The sequence below is a fragment of the Protopterus annectens genome, chromosome 9.part0, assembly GCF_019279795.1.
Source record: "Protopterus annectens isolate FY-2018-M chromosome 9.part0, PAN1.0, whole genome shotgun sequence".
Lineage (NCBI taxonomy): Eukaryota > Metazoa > Chordata > Ceratodontiformes > Protopteridae > Protopterus > Protopterus annectens.
The window spans coordinates 331,387,192-331,409,928 of NC_056743.1; the positions used below are offsets into that span (position 1 = coordinate 331,387,192).

Below are 22,737 nucleotides of genomic sequence, written 5' to 3' on the forward strand. Positions count from 1 at the left end.
ACTCAGCTTACAAAAATCTTAGGCAAGTGAAATAATAGTATGATGTAAATGAGGAATGCCTGAAATCTGTGTGACAAAATTATGTGAATGAGGTATTTGCCCTTTTGTGATTCCTAGCTGCTTTATTATGTCCCAACAGCTTCTCCACTGTTTGTCTTCACTGTGTTCCATGGTAAATCCAATTCTCAGTAAGATATAACTGCTGTACTACTTTGACGTAATTACTCTGGTCTTTGTCCTAACATATGGTAATAGCTCTATTACACCTGTCCAAGGAATATGATGCATATTACAACAGATAATGTGATGCAATTTCCCACGTGCACATTCAGTGTTCGTTTATGAATTTTTCATTTTGGTGCTTGTACATACCAGGAAATGTTACTGAACGGTTGTTTTGGGGAAATCTTTCATTCTGGTGCCTGTGCATACATTATACTGAAGGGCTTGGGTGGGTGAATGCTTCATTTTGGTGGTACAGCAAAACTTACAGATGTTTCATTTGGGGAAGCGTTTAATTTTGGACATTGTGCATACATCAACATTCTACTGAAGGGTTTTTTTGGGTGAACTGGTGGTTGCACATACTAGAAAATGTTACTGAAGGCTTGTTTGTGGAAATATTTCATTTCAGGTGCATGTATACCTGGACATAATTATGAGGATGTTGCTTGGGGAAATAATTATTTGTGTATCAGGGATGTGCTTGTGCATACATGGTCTCACTGCTGAAGTGACTGCTGGGCCAATTTGTGTCATTTTGATGCCTGTGCATACAGAAAGCAAACAACTGGAGGGGTTACTGGGGACATAGAGAAAGTCAGTCTGCAAATTACATTGGGTTACATCACTTCTGCTTGTATTATTTTATTTGTGATTATACTGCCTGAATGAGATAAAGGTTATCACTCGCTTGCAAAGTTATTTACCAAGTGACTACTGACAGGATGGAGCTACCATATTTTTTGTTTATTTCTCCTGGCTTTGTCAGTCATGTGTAGAATTTAGATGGGAGGAAGGCCTCAGTAATACCTAAGTGTTATACTATTTGACTGACTCAGATATTCTCCTTACTGATGATAATGAGTCTGTGTTACATAACAGCTGCACAAGGTAATAAAATGAATGCCTACTCAACAGGTTATGGGCAGCAGTTATCACCTGTGTCTCAGCATGCATACCTTTGCAGTAATGAAAGGAAGGTCATTATCACATAGCAATAGGTGCAGTTACAATATAGCAGTTAGTCATTATCACTTTTTTGGGGAAAGTCTCAACTGCTGTCAGTGTTATTCACATAAGTAGAAGTCATTATCACTTTAATGAATGCACAAGTCAGGTTGTATTTTTTCTCTGCTTTGCAACCCCCATATTCTTCATTGACTGCCTACCCTCCTAAACCCCTGATTTTTTTCTTGCTGTATATATGCATTATATGTGTATATATATATATATATATATATATATATATATATATATATATATATATATATATATATATGTGTGGTGTGTGTGTGTGCGTATATGGATATACATGTATGTACATTGGTCACACACACACACACACACACACACACACACACATATATATATATATATATATATATATATATATATATATATATATATATATACATACACACACAATTGTGGTGGTTGTGCGTATCTCAACATTTTCCTGAATGGGTCACTTGGGTGAATGTTTCATTTAGGGACATGTGTATAACATGTAGTAATGAAGATGTTGGTAGGGGAAATAATTCATTTGTGTACCAGGGAAGTGCTTGTGCATACATGGTCAGACTGCTGAAGATTGTAATACAGATACAGTGTGACAAGTATAGGTTATCTATAGCTCAGGTTTCAGCAATGGTTATTATAATTTTTTGTTTATGTATCCAGCTTTCAAGAATAATTTATTATCTGTTAACAATATGCACGTACTGCATTTAGGAAAACTGATGGGTCTTATTGTAACCAGAGTGATGGTCAGATGCGATAACTGGAATTATAAGGGCTCAATAACATCCAAGTTACTATTTTGACTGAATTATAACGGCATTGTCATTTTGTGTGGTCTGATATAATTCCTCGACAGATATGGAAAACAGCAAACAGTCAATGGGCAGCTCACAAGGCCAGATGTTTACAGAATTGGTTCATGCATGGCTTGATGCACAGGGTCGGCGTTCACCTAACTGCGGAGGGCATTGCATTGTTCTTGACTGACCTCCACAATGGTGTGAGGAGAGATATGCAGGATTGGTAACATGCAGCGTGTGGGAAGAATGGAAAACACACATGACCAAGTAGGACCAGTATGGTAAGTAAAACTCTCTTATGAAATGTGTTCTGTAAAATATATTATTCTGAGTTTGTGCACATATGAAAGTTTGTTTTGGACCTAGGTTATGGAAATTATGATTGTTTTCATATTTTGGTAAATAACTTTGCAAGGGAGAGTCTGAATGTGCTAAGTAATACCTCATTTTGAAGACAGTACTGATGGTTCCAACATGGTAGAATAATGGTGCCTGTATGTTGTACTCATAGGCAGATATCAAAGTTTGTTTTGGACTTAGGTTATGGAAATTATTTTTTTTATTCATATTTTGGTAAGTAACTTTGCAGGGGAGCATCTGAATGTGTTAAGTAATACCTCATTTTGAAAAGATTATTTATAGTTCTAACATGGTAAAAGAATGGTGCCTGTATGTTGTACTCATAGGCAGATATCAAAGTTTGTTTGGAATTAGGTTATGGAAATTATGATTTTTTTTTCATATTTTGGTAAATAACTTTGCAAGGGAGCATCTGAATGTGCCAAGTAATATTTCATTTTGAAGAAGGTATTGCTGGTTCCAACATGGTAAAATAATTGTGCCTGTATGTTTGACACATGTGCAGATATGAAAGTTTGTTTCGGACTTAGGTTATGGAAATTATGATTTTTTTCATATTTTGGTAAATAACTTTGCAAGGGAGCATGTCAGTGTGCCAAGTAATACCTCATTTTGAAGACAGTGTTACTCCTTACAACATGGTAAAAGAACTATGTCTGTGCACTCTACACATGTACAGATATCACATTTTGTTTAGTCTTGTACGATTATGAAAATTATACATTTGCAATACTTTTCATTATTATGCCCATATCTTTGCAAGGGAGCATGGTGATCACACAAATGATGCATCATTTTGAAGCTGACATTCAGATGCACAACTTCTACACTGATATGTAGGCTCTTTCTGTTACAGGTGATGAGATATTATGCTTTGTTTATTTATCAGTTATGAAAAATAATATATTAATCATATTTCTGTGTATATCTCAAGAAAGGAACATCACACAGTAATGGTTAATGTATCATTTTAAAGCTGACATTCATATTAACAAATTACATTCAAATTGTATGGGTCTGCATGGTACATTGACCAAGATATTGTGCTTTGTTTTTCCAAAAAGGTAAAAAATATGCACAATATCAGCATCCCTTGCCAAATATTTAATAATGACTTTGATATACGCTATCAACATTTACCCTGTTGGAAAGGTCAGTGTCTGCTGAACAACTTTCGCGTTCACATTTTTAGTGTAGCTCTTATAGTTAAAGAGTTATGAACATTTGTTTTCTGTATGGTTTTACAAATGGATTTTCTGAAAATGAGCTCAGGCTGCACTGTTGTTTCTATGGTGGAATTAAGCAGGCAGCTTTTCCTGAGCTGCTCCGGAGTGAATGAGTTAAAGGCTCACTGCTGCGTTTCAGCTGTGAGAAACATTTCTGCAGTTTGTTTTCCACCCTCCCTGTTGGTATAGTGTTTTTATAGTTGGTGGCTTTGCAGTTGCCTGCCCCTAGTGTAGATCTGATCTGGGACCCTCCTCCCAGTTTACTGTCATTACCTCATTCTACCCAGTACAGGGAGAACATTTGAGAAGGCCAATCAGCTTAGTTTCTGCTACTCCTTTCTCTCTTTCCACTCAAAAAAAAAATAAATAAAATTGTATCTGCTTTTACTGTATTTGTGTTTCTTCCTACTTTATTTTGCTTTTGTGTCATCTTAAAAGTACTCAATTGTATTTATTACTGCTTGATGTAACTCATTCTAAGCCTTTTAGTTTAAGCACCTGGGCTTCAGACCAGTTGTTTTACATTAAGAAAGTTTGTGGTCTGCACTGTAGTGGCAGAACAGGAAGCTTACATCCTTCTAAGCTGGGAACTGCTGATTGAGGGCTCAGTGTCTGTTATTCTAAAAGTGTATTAATTCTGGTTTATGCACTTGGGCTTTAAGCCAGTTATTTTACATTAAGAGGGTTCGTGGTCTGCACTCTTGTGGGAGGAGAGGCTGGACTCTGCCCTTCTGAGCTGGGAATTTCTGGTTAAAGGCTTATAGTGCCTGCATATTTGAACTGCTTCTTACTGAAATTGGTATACCTTGTTTGCTGTAGCATAGACTAGATCCAGGCCTGCTGAATCTAGCTTTGTTTGTATAACTTGACCACTAAGCCAGGCATTCTTTAAAGTATTCAATTGTATTTATTACTGCTTGGTAGTAACTTGATTAAAGTGCAGCTATCATTCTAAGTCTTTTGGATTAAGCACTTGGGCTTCAGACCTGTTGTTTTACATTAGGAAGGTTTATGGCCTGCACTGTGGTGGCAGGACAGGTACCTTACATCCTTCTAAGTTGGGAACTGCTGATTGAGGGCTCAGTGTCTGTTATTCTAAAAGTGTATTAGTTCTGGTTTAAGCACTTGGGCTTCAGGCCAGTTATTTTACATTAAGAAGATTCGTGGTCTGCACTCTTGTGGGAGGAGAGGCTGGACTCTGCCCTTCTGAGCTGGGAATTTCTGGTTAAAGGCTTATAGTGCCTGCATATTTGAACTGTTTCTTACTGAAATTGGTACACCTTGTTTGCTGTAGCATAGACTAGATCCAGGCCTGCAGAATCTAGCTTTGTTTGTATGCTTGTTGTTTGTTTGTTTGTTATTTCCCTGAAACGCTAATTTCACCTAAAACGCGGCTTTTCAGCGCTTCTGTGGATCCCTAGTGATATCTGCATTGCTTACTGTACTTATTTCCTTGTTTCAATTGAAAGAAAGTTACTGTTTGTCGTTTCTGCATTTAAGTTACTTGTAACACATTGCATTTAAGTTACCTGGCACTTGCTCACTAAGTCAGCACTAAAAAATTAAAAGCACTACACCCTCACAAACTCCTCTTGAGTACCTTGTTCCCCACTGGCCCTCTTTTTCAATTATAAAGGAATTCCATATACTATTCTAGCATGCCCAAAGGTCAGTTGTCAATCTCCTCTCCGGTCCAGCTGGTGAATCTGGGAATCTTGAGGCAATGTTACAACTGCCTCATGTACACAGACAACCCTCTCCTCCTCCCAACAAATTCCAACACAAATGCAACCATATAGCCAAACTGGAGACTAAGCTCTCTCAACTCAGTAATGGCGTAACCAGTCAGGAGGAGAAGGAAACCACACTCACTACAATTCCAGTCTCACATAGGCCTACCACGACAGCAAACTAAACACATAAACACACAAAAACATACTCGGAGGCTCTAAATAAAAATCTGCCTAAGCAGCAAAGACCTCCAAAGCAGACACCCAAGCAACCGCTACCCCAAAACAAAATATGTGCAACACATAGTTCACAGAGCCAGTGTGCCGAACAGTCACAGCCCTTAAGGCTAAACAACACACCTGATACACTTGTAATAGGTGACTCTATCATCAGGCTCACTGACGTCCCGCTCACCAGGCTGAACAAGGAGAAGGTCACGGTGAGCTGCCTGTCAGGCGCTAGGATCCGCCACATAACACAAGCACTCAGGTCACTCCAAGGCAAGTACAAATATGACTCAGTCATTGTCCATGCTGGTGTGAATGACATGAGACGTACCTCCCTGGACTACATGAAAAGAGACATAGAGGAGCTCTCTGAGCATGTAGCCCAGGCCGGTATGACCTTGACCTTGAGTAGCATCTTACCCTCACCAAGAATGATGCCACAATATGAAGACAAGATGATCAATTTCAACAATTGGCTTAAGTATTGGTGTCATTCAAAGGGATCCAATGCCTGTCAGCCTGGGATGACATGCTCGACAAGCCACGATGATTCGCTAGGGACGGCTTGCACCTGTCACCCCTGGGCTTTCGGATATTGGCAAAGGCTCTTGCTACCCCCATAGTGCCTTTTTTAGGCAAGGCTCAAAAGACAAACCCACATCCATAGGTATCACAAGGGATAAGAAACTAAGAGTAATGCTACTCAATGCCAGAAGTCTAAACCTCAAGATGCATGCACTCAAAACTCTCCTTAGCATGGAGAACATCGATATCTGTGCAGTAACAGAAACCTGGTTCAAGGCTCCCGAGAGCACCCCAGCACTACCAGGTTATACCTCATACCATGCTTTTCGGCCCCAAAACTTGGACCGAACCACAAAAAGAGGGGGAGTTATCAATATTCGTCAAAGATACCCACACCTCCAGGTTGGTGGCACAGCACGAAGCATCAGAGACTATCCATGTGCAACTAACAGTGGGTAAAACTGCCTTCCAGTTTATAGCCTGCTACAGACCACCCTCCCAAACCCAGGAACCCTACTCGCCTTCCTGAGAATACTGGAAAATATGAAGGTCTCTCCAAACACCATTATATTGGGCGACTTCAACTACCCAAACATGGACTGGGAGCATTACTCTAGCTCCAACACCCTAGCCCAAAGGTTCCTAGAATTTATAAACTCAAATGCTATGGAACAACTTGTTACCACTCCCACAAGAGGGGAAAACATACTGGACCTGATCATCACCAACATGGGGACTCTATGCTCCAGACCAGAAGTCTATCCCTCACTGCTAAGATCAGACCATAAACTAATCTCACTGGATATTCACATCCCGGCCCCACCCCCTGCCCAGAAAACCACAGTGAAAAACTTCTCTAAAGCAAATTTCACACTCCTCAAAACCGAGGTGGAATCCTTCAAAGCCCCCGGGCCTGTGGAAAATACGGCCCAGACCGCAGAATCCTTTACAAACGCATTCTATGAACACCTTCAGGAATGTATGGATCATGCAATCCCAAATAAAACCAAAGGCAGACGTCCTGTCTGGTGGACCCCAGCCATAAGCCAGACATACAATAGAAGGAGGAAGCTACTACATGATAGAGCAAAATCCCAAAAAGGGAAGGCATCTCTGATCAGTATTAGTAAAAAACTACGGGCACTCATAAAATAGTCTAAGGCCAGCTTCGAGAGAAAAATTGCACAGGACACTAAGGATAATCACAAGGCTTTCTTTAGTTATGTTAGGAACCTGGGTGGGAATTCCCAGATATGCTCAGAATTAGTCCAAAATGACAAAAATACACGAACCCACAGACATTGCCAACATCCTAGCTGACAGGTTCAGCGCAAATGCCCCTCCCACCAAAGGGCAAATATCTATCCCAGCAGAGTGCTGCCCCTGATATCTCAGATGCTCAGGTAAGAGCCGCCCTCTCCAAAGCAAAAACACAGCATCAATGGGACCAGATGGTGTCCCGGGCTGCGTCCTACATGAACTCCAAGAAGAGCTAAACCCAAACATAAAACTACTGTTCAATCTCAGCCTTACTACAGGATATGTACCCAAAGAGTGGCGTACAGCAACAGTGGTCCCTCTCCACAATGGTGGTGCCTCAACGGATCCTGGAAACTATCGCCCCGTAAGCCTGACTAGCTTGGTCTGCAAAGCTATGGAAAGGATCATCATGGACCTCATAAATAAAGATATTGGGGACCTACAGACACTGGATCCTACCCGGTTCGGCTTTGTTAAGGGCAGATCCTGCCTCTTAAACCTGGTCGATTTCTTTAAAACAGTCACCAAGGCCATTGATGAGGGGAAGGTGGTCCACACAGCCTACCTGGACCTCGCAAAAGCCTTCGATACAATACCCCACTCGGGCATTATAGATAAGCTCACCAGTTTGAATATAAACCCCTATGTCACTAGATGGGTTGCAAACTGGCTCAAGGACAGAACCCACATGGTTAGAATTGCTGGAGCCATGTCAGACTCCAAACCAGTTACAAGTGGCATCCCACAAGGCTCAGTCCTGGGACCTCTCTTGTTCGGTATATATTTCTCGGAGGTACAGGCCAACACGGAAGGACTGCGGCTGACCAAGTTCGCAGATGACTGCAAACTGGGCATCATAATCAACTCTCCAGCTGACACAAGCATCCTCTAAAAGGGCCTCATAGAAACAGACAACTGGTGCCAGAGCCATGGCCTCAAGCTAAACGCCAAAAAGTGTATAGTCATCCCCTTTGGCAAAAACAAAGTGCCCACAAATTACCACATAGGTGGTAATCCATTAAGTACAGAAGAAGTAATTAGGGACCTGGGGACTCAAGTTGATAGCAATCTCTCATTTGACAACCACGTGGCCAAAGTGGTTAGAAGAACATTTTATATAGCCCACCTAATCATGATGGGATTCACATTTAGATCAGGGGAGGTCATCGTGCCTCTTTACTCATCTCTCATCAGGCCCATAATTGAGTACAATGCTCCTTTTGGGATGTACCTTACCAGACAACTGCAGCAACTGGAAAGACCCCAAAAGTACCTCACCAAGAGGATCAAAGGGCTCAAACAGATGCCATATGCTGCCCGGTTAAAGAAATTCCAGCTCTACTCAGTGGCATACCGCCTGCTCAGAGGCGATCTGTGCCTGACGTATAAAGCCATGTCCAACCTGGAATTAATGGACATGCTGCACCTCAGAGAATCCAAATCCCATTGAGCTACGCGCTCGAGAGACTTGAACCTCAGCACTGAAATAAATAGGACATGTTGGAGGGACAGATTCATAACCCAGAGGCTCCCTTCACTCTGGAATAAAATCCCAGTCCAGGTTAGACAGAGTCCCTCATTGACTCTCTTCAAGAGGAATCTCGATGAGTGGATGGGAGATTGTAGGTTTACCCCGGGTATCACTTCTGTGTCACTGTTAGACAGAGGCACAGTATACTAACCTCGAAAAAGGGCATAGCAAAATTAATTTTAAATGGGTGGCGAAAGCCAAACACACTCTGGCTAGGCTTATAAATGCCCTAGGGCAGATAGCCTAGTATGAACCTATGAACCTATTAGCCTATACATAATTCTCTGGATAGGTAACTGGCTGCATTAGCCTATACATAGTTCACTGGATAGGTAACTGGCTGTCTGACAACCCATACTGTTAAGTTCAGTGGGTATTTGTTCTAGACCTAAAAATGTCACCAGAGGTATCCCACAGAGCTCTGTCTTAAGCCTCCATAAATAACCAAGATTGCTGATGACTGCAGGCTGGGGGTAGTTATTAAATTCCATTCTAGTATTCAAATATTCCAGCAAGGGCTAGACTAAAATGCTTGATGCATCAACCACAGACATATCCTTAACACCAAGAAATGTGGCACTGTTTCCTTTGGTAATCATCTGGTATCACCACTGCATACCATATTGATAATGCTCCACTTAAGTTTACAGCCATCAAGGACTTGTGTACCACGTTGGTAACAGACTCTCCTTTACTCTTCAAGTTTCTGTGGTGGTTAGAAAATACTTCTACTTTGCACAGTTTATCCTTTGTGGTAGCCCCTTCAAGGTCTAATGAAGTTTCAAGCCCACTTTACTCATACCTTTTCTGACCCATCAATGAACATAATTTATTCTTCGGCACAGCCCTCAACATGCACCAAAAAATGTCTTACTATCCCATAGATACTCTAACAGACTAAAAGTGCTAACCCTCTATTCAGTGTCATACAGATTCCAGAGGGGTTATCTCTGCTTAGCCTTCCATTACTGTGAATGACCCAGCACTCTGAACTCCTTTACAGAAGCAGAACTGGTGGTAAAGCAAACACCAACTCTAGAGACTAAATCTATACTACCACATCAACACCAGATGGAGTAATCAATACCTCATCCAGCACATCCCCCCACTTCTGGAACAGGTTCTCCTTACCTATCAAGCATACCTCTCTAGCAACCTTTAAAACCAGTATGGATTACTGGATGGATGACCACAAATTTTCAGTGGGGATATGTGAAGAAAATCTTAATGGGATGCACCGGCAAAATACCATACACCATATAGGTTCATACAAGGTTACTAGGCTAATGTCCCTAGAGCCCTTACCAGCCTAGCCACATTTATCCCGAGTTGCCCCAACTGTTAGTGGTTATGTGAGTGAAGTTCGCAGAGTAAGAGTCTATTATAGTTAATACCAATGTCCTCTATCCAAGAGAGACTTGGGCACCACCCCAGGAGTGAATTTGCGGTCAGCCATCCATTCATCTAGGTTGCGTTTGAAGAGGGTCAGGGAGAGGGCTCTGTTTCATGTGAACTGGAGGCCTTTGCATTCCACTAAAATTTGCACATATGTCTGTATCAGCTTCCATACCTATACCCCCACTGTGCTGCAATACAGGCACTGAAATATCTGCTGTGTGAAATTTCTGCCAATACAATCTTCAAATGAGTATACAAGCTACAGTACCAATCTGCACATGATCAAACACATCACCTGCCACAGTGATTAACAGTTATAAATATATTTTACATGGTTGTTTCTGAAAGATATACGATCATAAACAGAGATATTTCAGTGCCTCAAAACTACACAGTGCACACCATGTCTGCTAATCCTTTCTGCGTCATTCCACACCTGTAAAGACAAGTATCACTTTTCCTGCTGTTCCTGTGCTATGCTTCAGTGTTTAGTTAAAAAGATTTAAGCATCAGTTATATTTATTATTCTGCCTGAAAGATGCATCAAAGGTGTAGATACAACAATTTGCATTCAACCTTTATTATCAGAGTAGCTACTCAACAGATTTTGAGAATGAAGCTACTTTCTAACACTACAATCTCTTACACTGCATTTGTACTGCATGTTGTACTACAAAAAACTTCTAACAGAACAATGATTCACATTTTATTAACAGTCGCCTAATCAAATAATTAACAGAAGAAAAAATCTACAAAATGAAATAGAATAGTTGGATTCCTCTGTAGCTAGAATTAAACTTGGGCAGCAGTGTGGCATCCAAAATGTGCCACTGATTCAGATATAACCATCAACTGAATAGCACAGCTGTTCTTGCAAACAAAAACTGATACTTTTAAGTAAGTTTAGTTATACAAAATATTAATGAAATCCCCAGCATTTAGTTTTGTATTACACTGCTATTTTTATCTTCAAAATCAGTATGCACTGCAAATACAGATTTACCTTCTAATGAGATCATCCTGCTTCTCTCTAGCTTCCTCATACTTTTCAGCAAGCCGTTCTGCCATTTCCCGTAGATCCTTCCTAAATTAGAAATTAAAATGCTTTCTCAGTTCTTCATTATATAAATGATCAAAAATACAACAATGTTTTAAGTCACTATCAGGCAAAAGAATAGCTTATTTTATCAAGAAGAAAACTTTATGCCACCATGGTTACAGACAATGGGCTAGCAGATTTCAGACTCCTAATAGAAAAGTGAACATTAGTAACATCATCTTTATTCTGGCAAGTGTTCTTACAGTAAAACACTGAACAGACTTCTCAAATGTAAGCATTATTTTCAGAACAGTCAGGCACCTTCATGTGTAGTCCGTGTAAGACAATCCCAGGATGTAGTATTCTAAAAGAAGAAGCAAAAAAACTTTCTTCAAGGATGATGCTACAACAATTAGCAATAATGACAAAGAATCTAGCCCCATGGCACAGAAGGATAAAACCTTGGCTGTGCTCCAGGTGATCTATGTTTGACTAGCAGCATAGGTGCAGCAGGGACTGGACAGAGGTGGATGAGAATTGAGCTTGCCCAACGTGGGAGGATGGAGTGAGGCAACCTGGCTCATTGCAATTGCAGCACAAACAACAAGGGGTGCTCCATGTGGCAAGCTGTGTCTCTCTCTTGGTCAGGAGGTTGCCCATGTGAGAAAGGCAAAAAGCACTTCCTGATGGCAGCTACAGCAAAGCTCACAAGACTGAAGAGGGAAGGGATGAACTAGAACATGTCCACTACTCCTAAGAAGCAGTATGCTGCTGCACCAGTGTCGTTGATCTCCTCCCAGATCCAGACATGAGTTGGGTATTGAGGTTAATGAGGAAAGGAGCTGGTGGCAGCTGATGGTGAGCTGCAGATACTAGGAAAAAACAAGATAAAACCTGGGGAGATCATAAATTTCTTGGGCTCCAACATCAGTCAAAAATTTCTCATTGGAGTAATACATCACAGCCCAAGCCTTCATCAGACGTATAAGACATGCTACTTCCATATGACCTCTAATTCTTCTTTCAGTTACCCACTGCTTTTGCCTACCATAAGCGGCACTGCTTGTGTCAAATGGAGCAACAAAGATGAATGGTATCAAACACATTTTACAGCATTCTCCATCACCATATTAGTTCCACATCAGATTAAATATGGTTTCTGTCTCAGTTCAAATCTTGACTGTTGCCAGACTGATTGAGTTTATGTATGCTATTACTTCCTTACTAGTAAATACCAACACAATCTTTATAGACAACCTCAGTCTTCTTGGAGCCGACCAGAAAAAATACAGTCTCAATCACAAGTTTTCATATGTTTTATGTGCAAAAACAACCTAGTTCAGTCTGTGAATTTAGTAACCACACTTGGCAATATCCTACCTAGCACAGTTCAACCCTTTCTTTATATACTGCATCACTTAGGTTACGTTAAGAACCTATTAAATGCAAAAATAATTTAATCTTCTTGAAAGTCTGTGAAGAACACCAGGGTGGAACTTTCACAAAATCAGTTATGAAAATATAAGTAACCACTTAAGAACCTGGGACATAGTGTATGTCTTTTTAAGCTACTCTTTGAAAGGAGACTGATAAACACTCTAGAAGAAAATACCACAATTATTAATTGTGAAGTTACTGAGAGGAGAAAAGTGCTGACTTTTTCTATTATCTGGAGTCCAGCTTTTTCCAACAGTAGTATAAAATATTTTACTTTGCTGCTATCATGCTATCTAGCCACACAGGTGGCAAACTATGACAGCAGCCCACAAGGAAGAAGTCAAGACAGGGATACATAAAACAGAAGCCCTTGTGGGCTCCTGAAGTACAGGGGGATGCTATTATGTCCATCTTCATTTGGGCCTGCAACCAGTCCATCATTTTGGAACAGTTGATGTCCACAGTAAAATTTTAATGGGAGAAGACTGAACAAATATCTCTAGATAAGAGAGATTAGTAACCATTTAAAATAATGGGACTCAGAATGCTGAGTCTGGTAATGTTGAGACTGAATGGATAAACATTTGTATTTACATACAGTATGTCAAACATTAACATTGCTCAGAATATTCCTTTTTCACTGAGGTATGGCGATCTTGGAATTGGTGTACATGTCTTCGATATCAAAGGCATGTTTTCTAAAACGGAGTGAAGAATTCCATTGCTTTGGCAATTTCACTGCTTCTTTATTTCAATCCGATTTGCAAATGGTAATAAAAAACTAGTGTATGCAGCTGTATATACACTTTCTCAACTCAAAGGTAAAAGACAACAAATCCATTTTTTTTCTTATCAAAAGCAACTTACTGTAGGTTGCTTCATAATTACAAACTGCAAAGCAAAAATGCCACTGCTCAGGTAACTGAACATTTACAACACAGTATGTTACTCTCCACACTATTAAACTGCAAAGCAAGAATATTTTAGTTCAGTTAAAAACAATCTCAGCTCCTAATATTTTTTCCTTCTAATCAAGATTTCCCACGATTCAAACTGCAAAGCAAGAACGTATTAGCTCAGCTAAGGGGAAATTAGTTTATTGTTCACTACTTTTTTTCTTAAATCAAGAACAAAATTCACTTTTTTTTAAAATTAAGAACAAAATGAATACTGGCTCCCTGTGACCATTTAAAATTCTTTATGTAGATTCTCTGTACTTGTAAACTGCAAAGACAGACTACCTTCGGTTCATGTCACAATTTGTTAGAGAGCAAAATGCACGTTGCTTTCCTGTGATCGTTTTAAAATGCTGTATCTAGCTTCTCTGTGATAGTAAGCTGCAAAGTAAGAATGTGTCAGTTCACATCAGGCAGCAATGTAATTGACTTAAGACTTACAGTGCAATATGCTGCTTCCCCTGTATTATACATATCAAAGCAAGAATATTTCAGCTCAGCTTGGGTAAAATAAATGTCAACTATTTGCGTTTTTTTTAACAACGAGAAAAATTATGCATGTTGGTTGTCCATGATCATTTTAAAATGCTGTATATTGCTTCTACATGATCATAAAATGCAATGCAGGAATGTCTCAGCTCAGCTTGCATAACAGAACATTTACAAACTCCTCAAAAACTGTAACCAAAATCCAGGATGAGAGACTTTGAATCCTGGGACCTTGGGGAAAAAACTCTCAATTGTTTCCTTGTGATAATTCTAAAATGCAATACACCGCTTCCTCAAAATCAAATTGCAAAGCAAGAACATCTAAGCTCAGCTTGGTTAAGGATATTTATGCATGTTGCTTCCCCAAAATCATATAAAGTGCAAAGAAAAAATGTTTCGGCTTAACTTAGGTAAAATCTGTTACAGTTGTTTGCTACTTCCTATATCCAGAGAAAAATGATGCATATGTTGCTTCCCTGCAATCAGTTTATATGCTATTATGTTGCATCCCCACAATCAAACTACAAAGCAGGAATGCCTCAGCTCAGTTCAGGTAATAAAACCCTCAAAATGCTGGATGGTGCTTTCCCATGATCAAAAACTCATGTACTTCAAAGCAAGAACACATCGGCTCAGCTAAGGTAATATTAGTTTTAGCTGTTTGACAGTGTTTAAGAAAGCAATTTGACTTTTTATAAAGACTAAAAAAGCTGTACATTACTTTGCTGAGATTCTTTTTTTCTTTGAAGAATGCAAAATAGGTTTCAATACAGACCTTTAGCATTGAGAATTATTATTACTACTATTATAACTTAATTCTACTGCACTCTTTGCTGATGGAGCTTTTCTCTCTGAGTCTATATTGCAAAGGTGATATTCCTAGTCAGACTGCTTTAGCAGTCAATTACAATTAATAAAAAGATGAAGAATTAATAAAAACAATTAATAAAAACTTTAACAAGTGCTTGCACAGGGAATGTCTGCTATCACTTGATACCCAAGATTATATTCTTTTGCAATTTTGGTCACAGGTTATGAAGGAGTCACTTAACCACTGACCTTACTACTACAAAATATGACATAATTTTAACCAAATATGGAGTAATCAAACATAATTCCAGTAATTTTGTTACTGTCTTATTTTTTACTCTCATATTTTGTTAAAGTTGTACAGCTGGGATGTAAAGGAAGAATTGTGTGGTTAAGAGACATTCTCAGAGTCAAGCAATAAAGCAAATCCAGACTGATGAAATCAAGCCCAGGGCTATAGGATAAAGCCTGATGGCAACTACTAGTCCTGACACAATAATAAACTGTCAGATAAGTAAATAAGCAATATTCAACATGCCAGTAGTCTTACATTTGTGATTCAAAGAGCAACAAATCAAGAATTTGGAACTTGCTACTGATATTTGCTGAGGCAGAATTTGTCAAAAATTTGAAGATCAATTTAATTTTCTGATTAGTACAAATATCGTCTTTCTATATCAGTTACTGTTTTACTGGTCTCCCCTTGAAGGCCCCTTGTTTGGGAATGAATTCCCTATAACTGTACGTAATACAGTATTCTTTCAGCAAAATCCAACATTTAGGGGTTATCCACAAACCTAGCTGATGCATGCCATGGCAAACTACACTGGTGACACAAGCACAATCACTCTAGAGACTGCAATTTCAACACCCCCTGGTCACAGTTGAATAACTTCCTGCAAATCATGAAATAGCTCAGTAAGAAATACAAATCATGAAATAACTTTATAAGAAATGCAACAGCACATACTCACCCAACTTATAGAGCACTCCAACAACAGTAACAGATGACCAAATTTATTAACCCACAGATGGACAATGGCAAAATATTCCTGAGTCATCAAGGCAAAACCTCTGTAGCTCAACTGATACTATTAATAACTAATGTTGATGACCCTCTTTGGTGGGTTTTGTGTTGGGCTGAATCCTAAGCAGCAACATCAGAGTGGAAATGGCCAAAGGAAAATTAAACACTTCTCACCAAAAGAACTCCAATAATGTTCACAAAACTTTTAAAAATCCACAGACTGCAGTTCAAAGAGCTGCATTAAAACTTATCTTTTATTCACTTTGATGAAAAAGAAACTACAGCTTTGCTATAATTACCTTCCAGGTTTCTAAATACAAGCAAGAACTACTCTATTTTGGAAATAACCAAATGTCTGCCCTAGGCTACAGCTCAGATAGCCAAATACAACATAAAAGACTTAGCAAAAGTACCCCAACTCTCTGAGTCATTATGGGAAGACTATATTTTGTGAAGGTTTGTGCACAAATGGCTGCATAAACACATTTCTGAAACAAGCTCTGGAAAAAAACTACTACTATGTTGGACTACCCTTCGGCTGCAGCACTTGCCAATGGGCAATTAGATAACTGATGGTACAACATAACATAGTTGACAACCCACTTAGAAAATGTATTCTTGGAAAATACAAGCCTTGCCCTCCCTGAAGCGAAGGAGGCAAAAGTATAGTTGTGTAAGAACTTAACAATAATAACAGATGCCCTACTGATCACTGTTGCAGTATTCCAATACTACTGATTTATCTCCCCAAGATAACTAGACATCCGGCTAGCTTAACAAAACCAAAAATCTTCCTTACTCTTCCCTACACTTGTACACCTGGTGCATGACCTAAGCCCATGGTCATAGGGGTACATAAGCAGACAGAGGAGTGCAAGATATTAAAACTATCTTCTAGCCAACAGCTCTCGGGCAAGCCTGAGTAACGGGTCAAAGAAAAAACAAGGTTAGCCAAGAGGAAGGGAGAAAGAACTGCTCCTCCCTCGGTCCACTGAGTGTAGTGATAAAAGGGAGGATGGAGAGAGAGATGAAATACTGCAACAGTGATCAGCAGGATATGTACGGTTAATGTAAATTCATACACAACTGTATTATGCCCTTTATGAGATCACTGTTGCACTATTCCAATACTACTGGCCAATCCCCAATGCTTAGAGGTTGGAAAAGATGAGTGGAACAGAGAGAGAGGAGTTGTCTACCAATCCAAGAAGTACAGATCTGGCAAAAATGTCCTTGACCTAGAAAATTCCCTGTAATGTTTAGTGACGGTGTGTACACAGTACCAAGATGTTGCTTCCAGAATGGCTCTGTAATCAATGTCCTTGAAGAAAGCACCAGAGGAAGAAAAGACTGTTCTGCAGGTATGAGCTTCCACTGAAAAAGACAGGAGCTTGTCATGGTAGGAATACCAGAAGGAAATAGATTTAGAGATATAACTGGAAATGGTCTGCTTTGAGACTGGATCGCTCAATTTGCCTTCCTAAAATTAGACAGAGCTGATCTGTTTGCCTAACGACTTTCATCTTGTCAAGGTCAAATCTTAGTTGACTATGTACACCAAGGAGTGCAGAAACCTCTCACCTTTATTCTGCGGGTTTGGAAAGAAGGTAGGTAACCATACAGCCTGACTGAGACAGTTCATTGACTACTATGGGTGTGAAAGAAGTTCTCCCAAAGAGAGACACTATTCTTGCTGAAAATTAAGACAGGAGGGATAGCTAAAAGGGCTTGAAGCTCACAGATTCTTCTGGCAGAGGTAAGGGCCACCAGCAAAATAGCTTTCCAAGTACAACATTTTAGGGATGCAGAGGCTGCAAGTTCAAATGGTGGCAAAGTGAATTTTTCAAAATGAAACTGAGATCCATGGGGTTGGAACAGCCCTCCTAGGTGGGTTCAAATGAATGACACCCTTTAAAAATTGCTGGACTTTGACCCTTGAAAGCAAGGTGGGTTAAGCGGCATGCAGGCTGAAATGGCAGATAAGTGTGCCTTAATTGAAGAGTAGGCTAGCCCAGATTTGAGAAACTCACACAAGGAGGACAATATTATAGGGACCCCCACATGAAGGGGGTTCTCTCTCTTTCTTAGACACCAGATAGAACATTGCTTCCATTTGGAGATATAAGACTTTCTAGTGGCAGGTTTTCTTTCCTGCTGAAGCACCTCCTCAGATAATTAATATATGAGAGGGATTAAAATCCTATCATCCACACTGTCAAGGTTGAGATGAAGTAAACATACCTTTTTTAAGGTGAGTAGGTCTTTTTGTAGGGTAACCTGCAGTGATTCTCCTGGCTAGAAGAAAGAAAACAGTGCTGCCTGGACTTGTTGGAAGTCACCAGCAAGATTTCCAGTCTGTCCTCTTGGATCATTGGAACCACCTCTGGGATGGGGGGGGCAGAGAGGTAATTCCCCTCCCAGCTGATGGAGACAGTTCATTGACTACTTTGGGTGTGAAAGAAGTTCTCCCAAAGAGAGGCACTATTCTTGCTGAAAATTAATAAAGGAGGGATAGCTAAAAGGGCTTGAAGCTCACAGATTCTTCTGGCAGAGGTAAGGGCCACCAGAAAAATAGCTTTCCAAGTACAAAAGTTTAGGGATGCAGAGGCTGCAAGTTCAAATGGTGGCAAAGTGAATTTTTCAAAATGAAACTGAGATCCATGGGGTTGGAATAGCCCTCCTAGGTGGGTTCAAGTGAATGACACCCTTTAGAAATTGCTTGACTTTGACCTTTGAAAGCAAGGTGGATTAAGCGCCATGCAGGCTGAAATGGCAGATAAGTGTGCCTTAATTGAAGGGTAGGCGAACCCAGATTTGAGAAGCTCACACAAGTAGGACAACATTATAGGGACCCCCACATGAAGGGGGTTCTCTCTCTTTGACACCAGATAGAACATTGTTTCCATTTGGAGATACAAGACTTTCTAGTGGCAGGTTTTCTTTCCTACTGAAGCACCTCCTCAGATAATTAATGTATGAGAGGGACTAAAATCCTATCATCCACAGTGTCAAGGTTGAGAGCCTGTGGGTTGAGATAAAGTAAACATACATTTTTTTAAAGTGAGTAGGTCTTTTTGTAGGGTAACCTGCAGTGATTCTCCTGGCTAGAAGAAAGAAAACAGTGCTGCCTGGACTTGTTGGAAGTCACCAGCAAGATTTCCAGTCTGTCCTCTTGGATCATTGGAACCACCTCTGGGATGGGGGGGGGCAGAGAGGTAATTCCACTCCCAGCTGAAAGACAAGGCATCCATTCTCCAAGCTTGGGAACAAGGAGTCATGGAGGAAAACAACTTGATCTGTCTGCTTAGAGTGGAGGCGAATAAATCTATTTGAGGGATAACCCATCTGTGAACTGTGTGACCTGTACTCATGAGGGTCTTCCATGGACTGACTTGGAGAACCTTTGAGTATGGAGGAACCATATGCTGTATAACAATAGCATGCATCCGAGACATGTTTTTCAGAATATTGTTGAAAAATCAAGTGACCAGGATATTCAAGCTCTGTACTGACGACGATGATTTTCTGCAGGAACAAGATAAACTTTTACAGAATTTTGCCTCAAGATGCTACAATAAAAAACAATTAGATATGAGTAAAGGCAAAGCAATGTTCATTTGATACAACAAAGGGCAACCGTACTACTCTAAACAGATGCACAGTACTGTGAAGAGAGGTGGGAACAGCAACAGTCTCAGATGCATGATGACCTACAGCACTGACTCCTTTGATGTCCGTGAAACCATCAAGAAATTTTGGCCATTCCTAACTGCTGACAACAAAATCAAGAGACTTGTAAGGGAAACACTTAAGTTTAGTTTTAAAAATAAGAAGAACTTAAAGGATTTATTGTGCAACTATGATGGAATACTTGAGCAGAGTACAGAAGGAAGTAATAGGTTAGGTACTCGGAAATGTGGCTTTTGCAAAGCTTGCAGCCACATCAAATATTCCAACAGTTTTGTTCACCCGGTAACCAACAAATACTATAAGTTCTCTGGTTTTGCCAACTGTAACAGCAAGAATGTTGTATATATTGGCACTTGCAAACTGTGCCAAGCCTATTACGTAGAAAAGACCAATAGAAAATTCAAGGAACGGATACTTCGCCACCTGTTAAACATCAAGAATAAAGTGGTAACTAATGCCCTATATGGACATGTGTCTGAAATCCAGGGCATTCATTTAGTTTTATGGTCATCTCAAATGTGACTACTAACCTTCGTGGAGGAGACATTGTCAATAAAACTGAAAAGGAAGAAAACAGATGGATCATGAACCTTAGAGCTAATTTGTTTCCAGGGCTTAACAGAGTAGTTCCTATTAAGCCCATTTTGAAAGAGAGAAGCCCGATTAAGAAATTAAATGGAGGCTTAAGGAAGGTGTGTATCTGATTGCTGTATGCGACTGGCTGAGCAATTAAGGATCTCTATTTCAACAGTAGTAAGTCAGGTCTACACAGGAGGATCTGAAGAAGGTGTTTTTAACTGATAGCGCTTATCCTGTTTGACCTGCAACTTGAACACACAACTTGTGCTTTTTATTTCTTTGTTTTATTAAAGCTTGTATCCTAAATGAATTTTTCAGTGAACTTCTCGTTGTGGTGGAAGCCTTTTTTTTCATTTCACTATGAGTATATTATCCTCTGATGGGATGTGCATCACCTAAAGGGTCAGACTTGCCTTTACAGAACAGCTAGCCTGCACAGTTGGTAGGTCTTTGTTCCCCACCCTCCTTTGTTGACGTACCACAAAACCGTGCTGTTGTCTTTGAAAATCCTGAGGGGGCCTGGAATGTGAAAACATGTGAAAACACCCAAAGGGCCTAAATTAGAGCCCTCATTTCTTTGACAATGATGTGCTCTCCCATTATATGGGGTACTGCTGGCCCTAAACTGATGAGGGCATCCCAACCCAGGTCTGATACAAATAAGCAGTGCCCGACTGGGAGTGGCCGAGTGAAAAGGAAAGCCTGAATTTAACCGGATCTAGAATAGCAACTACTAACACTTTCTTCAGAAAAGCCAAGAAGGGAATTTGGAAATCCAGTGGATGACCATGCTGAGCCCACAGATATTGCCAAACTGCACATGTGAAAAGAGCACCACTGGAATTGTTGCTACTTCATACATCCAAGGCTTCTCAGCTTCTCCCTTCCAGGAGTAGATTGAAGAGGCAGAAGGGAATGGAAGTTGAAAAGGGACTGTACTTTTTTGTGAGACAGAAGCCATCATCAGTCAGGTTACCCAGCCAGTAACCCAGAAAAATCTGGTCCTGGAAGGGGGTAGTTTAAAAGTGATTTTTGGAGATTGAAGATTAATCCCAGTCTCTCCAGGAGTGAAACTGTGAAACGTAGGTGCAGGTGTAGTGTGTCCTGAGAAGTAGCTAGGATAAGATGGTCATCCAGACATAGAAAAGTCTGTATTCTTTGAGTTCTGCAAAAAGCAACAGCTGAAGCAAGACACTTTGTGAAGACCTGGAATTGGTAGGTAAATCGAGAGTAAAGCAGAGAACAAACTCTGATGAAAAGACAGAGAATATGAGGACTTGTCTGCAGGTGGGGTGGATGCAGATCTACAGGTATACTTCCTTTAAGTCTAGGGAGATCAGAAAGGCTTGAGGGTATGTAAAAGAAAGGAGAATTGCAAAGATGACAGCTCCAGAAAGGTGCTGAGCTAAGTCCAGAATGGGTCCTCCATGTATCCCCTTTTCAGAGTACCAGAAAGTCTTAAATACAAGTCTCTTCGTAGCTGCTGGTGTGGCACTGATTCTGTGATGCCCTAGTAAAGGAGACCCTGCAAAAGAGAAGAGAGTAGTAGGTGCATTTGAGTGGAAAGAGGAATGCCCCTTTAAGATTGGGTTTCATTCTAAGGCATCTTGCAACCTTGAATGATGGATAATACTCATTTGTCTATAGTGATGTATTCCCAAGCTAGAAGGAACAAGGTTAGCCTTTTGACAAGGGAATTCCTGGACTAAGGAGGATGGGCAGCAGGTAGTCAGGCTGACTTGTCTGCAAAAGGAGGTTTTTCAGTCTTGGAATCCTGGTAGGCTTACTGTGAAATCTTTTCCTGGGGGCCGTTTCCTTCCCTTATGAGAAGGTTTCTGATCCCTGCAGACAAAAGAAACAAGCTTAGCAGGGTAATTTCTCTGATACCTGGCCACCAAACTGAGAAAAAAAAAAAATTTTTTAAAGTTCTGCATTATTTTGTCCTTTTTTTGAAAGTTTTAAAACATTCTGCTGCAGAGGATCTAAATAAGAGTCCCTATGAAGGGGAGAAGCCATGAGCTTGGCTTTTAAATCCTCAGGGACGGACTGCAGTTGAAGTTAAATCTCCTAATAACAAATCCAGTAGCAGCAGCCCTGGAAGAAGACTCTGCACCATCATATCTGCCTTTAATGGAATGCCTAGCAACTTGAATATCTTGTCCAAGCATGGAAATCGGTTGTTGCTTAGAATCAGAGGACTCAGGATTAGCTTTGGTCTTATTAAGGTCTCTTAAGATGGACAAAAGATATTTTGAAATTCGAGTTTGGCAATTAAAATCTCTGAAAGCAAGAATGTCGGAAGTATAAACTTTCTTTTCATACTTGTCCATGGCCCTACTATCTCTGTCAGATGGTAAAAAACATCAGCTGCTGGCAGAAGTTTTGTAGGTCTGTCAATGGAAATGGAAAA

At 40.2% G+C, this 22,737-nt stretch overlaps 1 protein-coding gene across 1 annotated transcript in view; it reads right to left on the reverse strand.

Annotated features, from left to right (window-relative positions):
• Positions 1-22,737, reverse strand: part of LOC122811221 (nuclear pore complex protein Nup88-like) — a 261,114-nt gene that overhangs the window by 196,416 nt on the left and 41,961 nt on the right. Inside the window, exon 2 of the mRNA XM_044082913.1 lies at positions 11,304-11,384. Coding sequence (XP_043938848.1) covers positions 11,304-11,368 — 65 coding nt within the window. The 5' untranslated portion in view covers positions 11,369-11,384. The remainder of the gene's footprint in view (positions 1-11,303; positions 11,385-22,737) is intronic.